This window comes from Tinamus guttatus, unplaced genomic scaffold, assembly GCF_059628265.1.
Source record: "Tinamus guttatus ecotype Peru unplaced genomic scaffold, ASM5962826v1 Tinamus_guttatus_pri_ptg000311l, whole genome shotgun sequence".
Taxonomy (NCBI): domain Eukaryota; kingdom Metazoa; phylum Chordata; class Aves; order Tinamiformes; family Tinamidae; genus Tinamus; species Tinamus guttatus.
This window is the reverse complement of record NW_028288845.1, coordinates 2,644,196-2,656,990: the sequence shown is the minus strand read 5'-3', so window position 1 is coordinate 2,656,990 and position 12,795 is coordinate 2,644,196. Positions and strand designations below refer to the sequence as shown.

The following is a 12,795-nucleotide window of genomic DNA, read 5'->3' as shown; positions in this document are numbered from 1 at the left end:
GCAACTGCTTTTGTTATAAATAGAAAACCAACAAAAACATCTTTGTGTAGTAGAGTACTTGATGAGAGCACAGTCTTTGCCAATTCATGGTGAAGTGCATGTTCTGTTTGTTTTTAGGCAACTTTTTTCTGTGACTGCGAGGATGAGTATGTGGGTGCTCTATGTGAAGAACTTGATGCTTGTCGAAGGCAGCCCTGCCAGAACAATGGCACCTGCATGGATGCAATACAGAAACACGATGGAAAAAATTTCACATGCAGCTGCCCAGCTGGTAGGTCTTATATTACGTTCTAAATAATGCATTTTTGTTTGAACATTCTGTGCATATCTTTTGCAGTCAAGTGTGCATCTTCAAACATTAGGAAAGGGGGAAAAACAAACAAACAAACCCAGAAAAATGCAAGAACCTGAGGCCAGTTTTTAAAAGCATCAAAGATTCTTCCCTTGTGAACAATGCCATTGGAAGTACACTGCCACAGTCTGAATCATAATTTAATGAGTAAATTATTCATATCTAATAGAACTTTAACAGTAAGAGATCAGGAAAAAGGATTTATTTTGCTGCCTGAAACAAATTTTTCTTTAATCTGATTTTTTTAAATTTATAAATATGTATTAGAACTAATCTGTCAATAACTGTGGCTTCGTTATATCTAGTAAATGTTTTTATTCGAATGCACTAGTCAAATGGAAAAAATTATCTCTGAACTCTGCAGCTGATGGATTATTCCTCAGAACTAACTTGAACTTTGCAAGTATGTTACAAGTGCTGAGACTTACCCAAATAATTTGGAGATTTGCCTGAGGATCAAATATATGTATTCTTTGAACTTGCTTTATAAAGATTTGTTTTTTAAAATTGATCAAATAGAGACATCTTAATTGAAAAAAAAAGTTAAACTAAATATGATGAATATAATTGAATGCTGGAGGGTAAGTTAATATTTACATACTGATGGAAAAATCTTCTTACAGGATGGTTATTATGGGAAACATCTTGCATTTCAGAGACAGATTCACTTATAATAGAAAGTCAGTTCATATTTTCTAAAATGATTTAAAAATAAAAGCAAGCTAAGAATATGACCATTGGCAGGTAATTTATTTTGCTTCCTAGAGGCATTTTACCACCCATTTTCAATTCTGTAGAAAACCTAAGTTACTGATTGTTGATTAGGAGATTACTGATCAGTTGATATGAGAGAAAAATGGAAGATGCTTTCAAATTAGGAAATTAGTAATTTAATCAGATTTTGTTATTCATCTCTTAAGACTCATTGGTTTAATATGGGGCAAGTATTAATTCATGTGGATGAAATGTATATAAAAGGTACATGTAGCAACATTTCCTTTATTCCCCTTCAAAACAGGTATCATGACATGAGTCTTCCTGTATTCCTTTAAGGATGGAAATGATCTTACCTGGGGCATTAATGCACAGCTGTACAGACAGGAGAAACCCTGTAGTTACTGTTGCTATGTTGAAACACAGCTGAAACACCAGCCTGAAACATGGCTAAAGCAGAGGCTGTGGGATGCAAGGGGTACCTTAATGTGGCCTCCATTTACTGTCCTCTAACTGTTTTGTGAATTTGTAGTTCACTGCAGTCCTGACAAACTCCCTTCATTTCTTCCAAAAAAAACAGTGAGTTTGCTACAAATATAATTGTTATGCCTCTAGAACTTCATCTCTATTTCTTTTTACATAGGGTGACTACCTTTAATGTGCAGTAAAGAAGCGATTTATATTTGGATTTTTATATAATCACCTGAATTTATAATAAATCTACTGTGGAAATTAGATCATAAGCTCACTATATGCACATATATATTATGTTGCATTTCATAAATATGCAAATAGATCAACTGCTACTTTAATGGTATATGTAAATAGAATTGAGTGATGATTTAAATTCTGTTAACTTCAAGGTTCATTTAAGGAGAGAAAGATTGTAGTGGAGGAACCCTGAAAGTTGAACAACTTGAATACTTTGTATCTCTAATATCATGCTGAATATAGTTGATTCAGAATACTTCGGGATTTTGACATATAGTTTCTAAGTGGAAAATAAAAAGTTGTTTTTCTTTTTATTGACTGTAATTTTTATCTTTTTTTTTCCCTCCAGAGAAATATCTTTAGTTCTTCTACATCGAGTATTATTTGCCTAAATTTCTATTTTCAAATTCACTATATCAGAATAAATACAAAAAAAAAAAAAAGATTCTAAACCTATTTAAGTTTAAAATAAAGTGACAAATTGGGCTAAATAACTGCAAATTCTAATTCTTCAGCAATACAAGGAAAAACTCTTTGTAGTTGTATTTAACAAACATATCTTTAAAAAATATCTTCTTACGGATCTTTACTGTTATTGGTCCCAACTACTGAAATTTAAATTCTTACTGGAATATAGCTTTACTGTCTTACTTTAAAATATCTCTGACTTAGGTAATTAACTGGCTAGACTTGCAAAATAATGCTAGTATATGCTTTGTATTAAAATGCTTGTGTTTAGTTTGGCAAGGAAAGCTTTAAGGGGAAACACTTACTTCTGCTTACCAGAAAGCTTAGGAATGTTTCCACTAGGAAAGCTTAAAGATTCTGATGTTGTATGGCTCACTTTTGCAAAGGAACAGAAATCCCTCCTCCTTATGTGTGAGTCTCCAAAGGTGGCTGTTCCTTCCATTATTACGCTCAGGTCAGATCTGTGGTGTCTCTTGTGAGTCTGCAAATTATAATCCATTGCTAAAGCAAATGTTATACAGTTGGCATAACGATTTAAATGCCTAAGTATTTTTGTTTGTTTCGATCGCGCTGTGTATTTATTGTAAGCAAGAGTATTACTTGCTTAAAGTGTGGAATATGGTATGGACTGGAATATGGTATCAAAAGCCTGTGAAATTTCCACATTCAATAAAAGAGGAACAGGTTCAGAAACACATGGCTTCATCTTGGGCAATGAAAGTCATGCAGTGCAAAATTGTATCAGGTACCTGTAACAGAGTTGTTGTCATCTGTGATCTGCAGATACTCTTTGGTCAAAAGCATTTTAAGGCAAAATTCATTTTGGCTTTGATGCTGTAAGCTATGGATATGCACTTAGTATTTCAAAAGTACTTAAGAGGCTTAAGTGCCCAATTTCAGCCAGAAAATATGAAAACTGTGTGCTCTGAGAACACTGTTGATACCTGCATCATCAAGTGCTTATTTTTTTGAAATTTGGACTTTCCATTTTTCTAAAAGCTTCCAATGAGCTGAAAAGGTAGTCACTGTTAGAGACAGGCATTTCAATTGCTTTACTTGGTGACATGTCGACTCATGTAGAAAAAAACATTGGGTTGATACCATGAGGTGACTGGTGGAAAGGAAATAGTGAATAAGTACATGCCAGTTACTTGGCATGTCTCTTTGTCTATATATATCTTTTTGGATTTTTTTTCATTTAAAAATGATTTTCCCCAAATATTGTGGTTTATGCCTTGTTAATCTTATAATTATTTCTTCAGTCAGATACTACTGGAAAAAAAAACAAATAGTGTTATGTCAAAATTCAGAGCATTTATTTGTACAGAAACTGTCCTACTTCCAGAGGTGTAACGCAAAGCTTATAGTAGATTAAATGAAAGCACTCAGTTTCCATATGTGAAGAGTTTGCTTATGAGTGAGTGGTTGAATTCCTCTGTAATCCTCAGTAAACCAAGTGCAGTTAACTGCTTGAACTTGTGTTGAGGCTACAGAGCATCTTGCATTATGTGTAAGCTTAGCTTTTAAATATTTTAAAATAATTTTTCTTCCATTTTTATTTGCTGATGTCTCTAATTAGTCACTTAATCATTGATAGCTTCAGCAGGCTGTTTCTATGCATGGTTTTGTTTTCATCTTTTTCAAACATTGCAAACTTTGTATCAAAAACAGGGAAACTAGCTTTTTTATTTAAATATAAGTTTCTAAAAGATCTTCTTTGCATACAAAAAAACTATGAAATAAAATGGGTATTGAAAGTGTAATTATTGTAGATGCCTTCATTTAGGAATTTCAGAACAATAAGCATACAATAGATGTTAGCATAAGATATTGTGTTATTCTAAATCTGTCCTGATTTTTAACAGCACAAAATCTCAATAGGTATAATGATTGTTAGAATGTATCTGACCAGAAAATACTTTTTTTCCTAGGGGATTGCTGAGAAATACATAATTTAGAGCACTCATATTTGCTATTCCATTTCCATATAATGTTTTAGTTGGAGAAAACATGCCTGTCTAGATAATAATATGATGAAACATATTTGTTTTCACCGAGCTGACATAAAATATCAACTCTGATGAATTTTACCTCAAACTATTATGACAAAAGCAGGAAGTTAGATGATACTTTTAGCAAGCTTCAGAGTGCCACAATGACCACCATCATTCATCTCTTTCTGTGCCAACATTCCTTTGGATACACATTTAATTCCAGTGTAATTTTTAACTTTCACAAACTTGGTAACAGCTTGAAGATGGAAAAAATGAGTTAAACACGTACAGTGTTGTATTATATTTCATAAAAAATAATTGCCTGAATGTGAATACTTGAAAAAATATGAAGCCTATAGATGAAAAGGTTTAGTTGACACAGTTTTCTGTAGTTCTTTGTTATAGTGTTTGTAAATTTTATGGTTATTTGAGATCATTAAAATTAAAGAATGTCACTGCTTTGCAAGAGTAGAGATCTGTGTTTTCAGAGTCATTTTTCTTATGAGTGTAGGTGAGTTACTGGTATTAATCCAGATAAAATAAAATTTCTTTTTCCAGTATTCACATTGCAGAAAATAGGATTGTAACTCTCCATATAATGTGAAAGCACTACGGTGCATGGAGAGGAAAGTTTTAAAGATCCTTTTCTAGAGTAGCACAATAGTAACTCCATCTATGACAATCTGTTTAGATCTACTTTATGGGGACATCAGTAGATTTGAGCAGGTATAAGTATTAACTTGACAAGCAAACTTATAAATTTTAATTTTACCTGTGCTAAAAAGAATCACTTGATGAAAATAAGAATCTTTTTCCTGCATGAGCAAAATCCTAGTTTAGGTTTGGCCTCTATCGCTATTCGGAGTCATTTTATTAGTTAACATATGTATAGCACTATATTAACAGTATTAGCTAGTTGTAGTTTATGGTGTTAGTCATGGACAGTGCTGATGATATTTACAAGTTTATTTGGGATATCTTTTTAAAATGAAGTGCCTGTGTGTGTGATGTAACATCTGTCATGCATCTAAGGCAGTTTCTGGGAAAAAAAATAAAAATCAGAATGGGGAAGGTGCCGTATTAGAATTTAAGTTTGGAGTATTTAGTTATTTAAGTTGTGTTTAGTAAGGATATTCATTATTTGTAGACTTCAGACATACGGAACAAAGCAAACTAACAGTCACATAGTGCAGTACACACAATCTGTAGCTTGTGAACTTTGAGAAGCTTATTTGGCAGATTTTGCAACTGTGCTGAGCAGTTCTTCACAGCTCCCACTTAAAATAAACACCCTCTCTGAAGCCCAGAAGTAGGAACAAATAATAGTCATTCAGCATATGCACAAATAATTCAGCAAGACAAGTCTTATTTAAAGTCTCCTTTTTAAAGGTTTTTTACTTGACACTGAGAATACATTTGAACACTGTTCCAAAGGGGCTGCATTATTGATTATGTGGTTGCTTGTGAGAACCCATCTCTAGCCTTGATGTACTAATGCTGTAAGAATGTTGTTGCTGGTGAAATACATTTCATTGTGAGTTTTCCACTGTTTATTTAGGTTTCTCTAGCGAAGTATAAGTTCTTCCTAAGGATTTCATTTTATTAAAAAATGAATGTCCTGTCATCTGTTTCTTACTTTTGGTTAATTTTACTCAAGCAAATTAATAATACTACTACTTGAATGACATAACATTTTATCACTAAATGTACTATTATTTTCCTTGTTTTTTTCTGAATGGTTGTGTGCTGTTTTTTAGGTTACACTGGAGAGCTATGCCAGTCAGAGATTGATCATTGCATCCAGCAGCCATGCCAGAATGGAGGTACCTGCTCATCTAATATCAATGGATTCAGTTGTCAGTGTCCAGAAGGTAAAGAGCAGTGACTTTTCCGCTATCTCATATGAATTGGTGTTTTCTGGGCTCTACTAAGTGTAGTCTTTCCATTATGTGGAAATATATGTTAGAATTGTGTCTTGGACATGTTGTTAGTAGATAAAATTCCAGGTGCGAAATCTGTGTATCATCAGCAGTAATACATAAGGCATGGCTAGAGCTTAGTGTTTTAGCATGTATGTTGAACAGAAATGCTCCCCCCATCCCCTGACATCTCTACAGTAGAGATCAGGCTACAGCCTTTGAAGAAGAGGAGAAAGTCTAAGGCCCTTCAAGTATGTCCTGTCTTTTGTGTTATCCAGAAAGGTGAGAAAAGGCTCCTTTCTGTTTGGCCTCTTTTTTTTTCTACATGAAGACCTTTCAGTGATTGTCATTGGTAAACATTGTGATATCAGTGTGAAATGAGGACACTGATGCTGAAAATTTAGCTTTTTTGTGGCTGGAATGACAGATGCCTAAATTGCTCATTAAAACATTTTTCAGGAGTAGATGCTCTCGATTATGAGGTCTTCTATTAGTTATTTATAATTAAGATTAGAACCTTGATTATGAATTATATTTTTGTTCTCAGTTTATCTGTGGATTTTTTTTTCTTTGAGCACCTTGTTTGTTATCTAAGGGTACAAGTCTTTGATAGTTGTCCTGATAATATACACTTGCTTAACAATGAAAGGTTATTTGTAATTTCTTTAAACTGATGCCTTGTATTTTTAGAGTGTTTTGCTTTAATGAGTGACCCACTTAACAGCCATGTTGAAGTGCAGACACTGACATTTTGACAGCAGTGTAGATCTGGTGTTTGAGAGAATTCTGAAAATTGTTTGGCATATAACTAGTAGGTAAATTCATGGAGAAACTCATTAGATGTTGGATTTGGTAATTTGTTGTGTTTTCTTGCCTTTTTCTTAGGAAATCTGTTCAAGTATCTTAATTTAAGGACGGTCTGTTGCAAAATATCTTTTCAATGTTTAATGCTTGGAAAAATACTACTGGGATTTTTTGGATTGTTTTAATACTGACATGTTTGTTTCTCTGTGGCCTAATTACTCCTGCTGATCTGTTAATCAGTGTGCTGACCATCTCTCTCAGCTTCTCTCTCATGATCAGTGGAGATGCTGCCTGGTCCTGGGCTACAGGGATGGGTTGGGGTCCCGCGGAGGGGCCATGTCCGTGGTCCCTGCTGGTGGATGTGCTGCAGGGCTGGGGCTGGCGTCCAGCTGGGCCTGCTGCCAGGCTTCGCTGTGGGGCCAGGGCTGCCGTTGGCTGGGGAGCCTGCCCGGGGGGCCGGCGGCTGCGCCTGAAGGGGCCGGGGCAGAGGGAGCTGCTGCCGCCCTGCGCGCTCACAGGCTCTGGTGAGCCACCGGCGGAGCATTTCAGACGAGATCCAGCACAGGGCACGTGGATCTTCCCTTCTCTCTCTCCCAGGTTGCTCTCTTCTGCCTCCTTTACCACTGATCCAGAAGGAGGTTTATTCAGTTACCGGTTTGGTTTTAAGTTCTACTTCAAGTATGCATGTTTTGATACTTTCTTTCTAGCATTTTGCTCTTTTTTTTTTTTTTCCCCCTCCTCTGGGCACATTCATATCATTTTCTTGGTATTTTAAGAATTTTTTTTTGACAATACTTCTCTTCTTACTATGTCTTACAGACCTGTGCTTCTGTTCTTCTGGGGGTCTTGAGGTTTCCTGCGGTTTCTGAGTTTTAAGGTGCAGTGTGTCTTTTAACCTTTCCAGAGAAAAGAAAAAAAATTACTTCCAACTTCAAAATATCTCTCTACCCATAGACCTCATTAACTGATAAACATATTTTTTTACATCCCTTGTCTGAATCTTTCTGTGTAAAGTATCATTCATGTTTCTAAGAGCAGCCATATTACAGAGGAAGGATGGAACTGGAGTTAATTCTGCTACAAAGGATGGCCTTCTCCACTTCATCTCTGACTCAATCCCTTGCACATGAGCATCACCTGGGGGAAACTGTTCTCAGGTTTGCAGGAACAAATGCCGTCCTGCATGTGTAGTTGCTCTTCTCGGGTAGGCCCGTGGCGACTCAGCAGAAGGCCTAAACGTGACTACCACTGCTTCGGGCGAGGAGTGGGAAGCTGAGCTGAACTCCCAACACCAGTCCTCTCTATGGAGGAGGGGGACAGTCGGGCAGAAGTGTCATTTACCCCCTCTGCAAAGGCTAATGCCCTGGAGCTGGCTGTGGGCTAAATAGAAATCAGCTGTTGCTTTCCCATATTGTTCTGATGCTAACAGCCGCAGAAAATCAGTTGTTTTGTAGAGGGAGAGAAAGGGTTGATTTTCTAGATGCTATAATAAAATGCATTGTATAAATTTGTTAATGACTGCCTTTGCCCCAGTTCTTCTGTTTTCTTTTCAGGCATTATCCTCTCACACAAAGGCATACTTTGAGAGTTTTCGTTTGAGTTTTGATGAGATTTGGTTATTTTTGTAAATAAAGAATAGTTAATTGAAAATTGCAGGTACAGCAACTTGCAGATTTTCTATTTTTAAAGTGTTCTCAATTTTTTCATTTCTGAAAAAAGTACTATCTGTTTCCAATCTAAGTGAGTCTCTTGCTCAGCTCTTGCTTCTCCTGCTGTGCTTAATAGTAATTGCTTGTTGAGAAGAGGCCTTTCTTCCTGAAGTGCTAATTCAGCACAGTGGGGGAAAGTCAGCCTAGGAGCTCATAGGTGTGTAGAAAGTGAAAGAGTGGAGAATTTGGAGATAATGTGCATGGACAGAAAAGGGTAAAAGAAGATAGAAAGTACAGCAAAAAAAAAAAAAAAAAAAAGTGTGAGTTGGAAATAATGAGAAATGACCTGAACATGGTACATTTATATCTCACAAATGAGATCTGTGGTTTATGGAAGAAGTGTGTAAGAAGTTATGGAAGTCGAGCTTCTGAGGCATTGAAAAAGAAAGTTAACTTGAATATAAACATTTCATGATTATTCTTTAGACAATTTTACTGTCTTGAGTCCTTTAATAAAACTAATTTACTGTATTTTTGACTTGACAATTCCATTTTGTATGTATTCTAGCTTTTAATATGTCAGGAATATGTTAGGAAATAAAATGATGTATCAAGATATCGATTCAACTTGTTTAAAGAGGAAATTTTATTTTACTCTCACATGTATAATGAAGAGCTTGTACAACACTGAATAAGTTTATTCAGAATTTTCAATCTTAGTACTGATACAGCAGAAATTATTGGGAAAAAAATTGTGATGAAGAAAGGCAGGTTGCATGCATCTGTTCTTTACACATGCAAATTTTCTCAAGTTGATAAAATGAAACAATTGATATGTATATAATATGTTCATATTCTGAGTGCTTTAGATATTTGAAGAGGATTTGACAAGTTTGTTTATCAGATACCATTGAAAAAAGTTAGTAGTGCAATATTGTTTTGAGCAAAGCTGTAATATAGCAAACAAACAGCAGACTAGTCCTTAGTGTCAAAGAATTAACCCTCTGTAACAAGATATTTCTAAAGTTTTGTTGTGTACGGTTTTAATATCCTGATGATGTGTTCAGAGGAACTATATCCAGTGTTAAAGCAAAAATTAGTCTTTGATAAAATCGGCAAGCCTCTACCTGGCCAAGCTCATGAAACTTCTTGGGATTTTTGTTACTTTTTGCAGCTGCACTGATAGAAGTGATAGAAATCTGTTTGTTCTGATTAATGTATTTTTGAAAAATACTCACCAGCTGTAATGTATTTTATAGCCATTCTGTAGAATAAAACAGAGAGCAAACAGTACTATAATTAGGTAGCTTAACTTCTGGATGACTTAGAATTTGCTTTTCAGAACTGCTTTTCTTTTCCTGTTGCTAGTTTAATTTCACTAGCTGCAGGTAGCTATAGCTAGGCACCACACTGAGCAGAAGTGGCCTGAAATGGCTGCTTATAAGTGGAAAACAGCAAATTTATGAATGTTCTTACTGTGGTTTCTCTGGCTTCAAAAATACACAGCTTGACAACTAAAGAAGATGATACGTTATGATTCGTTAGTGTTGATTTGCAAGAGCAGTTAGAAAATGCACATTTGCTCCATGAATTTTAATTGACAGAGAGCAAATGATGCTGCCTGGATTAGGAATAGTTTAACTCTCATGGGTTTTTACCATATCTGGGCTTCACTGTTCATCTAAAAGCCTTTTCCTATATTATATCTTGAAAATGTGATTTTTAACTTCTTTAGGTTTATGTACAATAAAGCTTTTTATTATCTTGATTATGTGAAAGTGGGACACGCAGCTGTTGCATAGATAAGATTTCCCAAGGTTAGTGATGATTATACAATGCAGAATTCTTTGTATTGCCATAATAGATTTTAATTTACCTGAAGAACACTTTGTTTTTAATTAAAATTTTTATGGCTTTTGAGTTACTGGTATTTTCTGCTAATCTAATGCTTTTACCTGGCCTCTTCCCAAATTGCTCCGGTTTTTAAAGGTCTTCTCAGTGGTTTAACCAGTTTAGCCTCTGTTCTCCTTCATCTCTTAAAACGTAGCTAGGGGGAATTTCAGTCCAAGTCTTAAAACTGCATTCTAATTATTTCTTGTTCCTTGTGCTGACTTTCTTTTTTCGTACAAAATTGCATCAGACATCTTGTCTCGTGAAACAGTTTTGTAAGAGGGCAAACTACTAGACTAATGTGTGTATCTGAAATCTGAAGATTTTTGCAATCACCAGACCTAACTTTCCTAACCAGACCTAGCTTTCACAAACCTAACTTTTCACATTTGTGTATTTCCTGGAATTAGGCCTAGCATGATAGCAAGGCAAGTTTGTTGTCCCCCAGACTATATAAAAAGAAGCTGTTATGGAACCCTCAGAAAATCTTTAGGTTCCTTGATTTTTGCATGACTCTTGGCCTGTCAGTAGGCAAGTAATTAAAGTCTCATCATGCTAAGAAATGTCTTTTATCAGAAACCTTCCTATCCCTGAAAACATTTCCTCATTTGCTTTCTACCATCATCTTGAAGGTTTGTAGCAATATTTGGAGAATATCACCCTAACTTACTGCTCTTACTGTTCCTGAATCCTAGCCTGATCTATTTTATGGAATCAAAAATACTGTTGTTTCTGTGAGCAGTGTAGTTCTTTCTTAATACTGCTTTTCTCCTTTGCCTTTTGTGTTACTCCTCTGGAAACTTTTGTGTATGTTAAATCACTGATAGAATTGACATTTTAGTCCTGACTGCGTTATACCGGTAATGACCTTGATGCAGGACTTTTTGTGTTAGACAGCTGAAGAAAAAATCAGGGCTTGTTTAGTTGGAGATAAATGGAAACTTGAATTTCTTTTTTCTCCGGCATTTTTTCCTGATTTCTGTCAGTGTACCTCTGATTTTACTTTTTAAATCTATGATTTATGTTCTATGTTTGCAACGATTTTATTGATCCTGATTTAGATATGGAGTAAGAAGTACCAATTCAGCTGTGTACCCACTGTTTAGATCTCGTATTTTCAGGTATTTAACTCATACACAAGATTTGAACTTCCAGAATGAACTAAACACATTTCACAGTGCAGTCAAAGATAGTACAAGGGCAACATGTTTTAGTGTATTTTGAACCTGCGTATGTTCTTCAAGTGCTTTGTCACTTGAAACATTAGCCATCTGCCAGCAAGTGTCCCTTTGTAGGGAAGATTATTGCAAAGGGGAAGCAGCAAAAGTGAATCATTGTGTGACCGTGTCTAGTTTCAGAGAGAGAGAAGAGGCTTCACGGAACTCATTGGACAGTTCCCTTGTGGTTATAGTTGAAAGTCTTTGCAAATTCTTTTAAATCTGTTTGGGATGTTATAATACAGTGTGGGTTTGTTCAGTTTGTCAACAGGCTGTTGTGGAATTAATTTGTCATTCCTAGTGATGAGTACATGGAGCGCTTAGACACTGTTTTGCCACACGGGATATTCCAGGGAAGGGTGATCAGGCATATTTGTTTTGTTGAGCCTGAAAAGTGGTATCTACAGGAATGACCCAAATATTCATTAAAAGATTATACTTCAATGCAAAGAACAATTTGCTGTTTTATTTGATAGGGTGCTAAATTCAATTGCGCTTTTCTGTTTTGTTTTAGGGTACAGTATGTACGTACATCGCTGTATGATGTATGGAACACAAATAGGTAGAATACAGTAATTTGTTCAAATATTCATTCTTTTCTGCATTAAAAAAAAACAAAAACCAAAAAAACACTTCCTCACAAGTATACCTATTTCTTTGTGTATAATTTTAGATATGCCAATGGCTTTATTTTAATTATAAAGTTTGTATATGTGCCAAAATGTTTACTTACCAAAATCATTTAATTCTTTTAGGGTTTTTAGGAACCTCTTGTGAAGAAAAAATAGACCCTTGTGCTTCATCTCCCTGCCAGAACAATGGGACTTGCTATGCAGATAGACTGGCCTTCTCCTGCAGCTGTAGTCCTGGATTTACGGGACCTGTGTGTGCTCAGCTGATTGACTTCTGTGCTCTGAATCCTTGCGCACACGGCATTTGTCGCAGTGTTGGAACCAGCTACAAATGTCTCTGCATCCCTGGTTTGTACCACAGTTACATGTTTTGTAAATTTTAAATTGCAAATATCTTGTACGTAACTTGCAATATATAGTTTAAAATTACTTCATTTTTTCTTTT

The 12,795-nt window shown here is 35.4% G+C and overlaps 1 protein-coding gene across 1 annotated transcript in view; it reads left to right on the top strand.

Annotated features, from left to right (window-relative positions):
- Window positions 1-12,795, top strand: part of DNER (delta/notch like EGF repeat containing) — a 106,222-nt gene that overhangs the window by 69,823 nt on the left and 23,604 nt on the right. Inside the window, exons 6-8 of the mRNA XM_088528500.1 lie at window positions 118-271; window positions 5,997-6,110; window positions 12,474-12,698. Of these exons, the coding sequence (XP_088384626.1) occupies window positions 118-271; window positions 5,997-6,110; window positions 12,474-12,698 (493 nt within the window). The remainder of the gene's footprint in view (window positions 1-117; window positions 272-5,996; window positions 6,111-12,473; window positions 12,699-12,795) is intronic.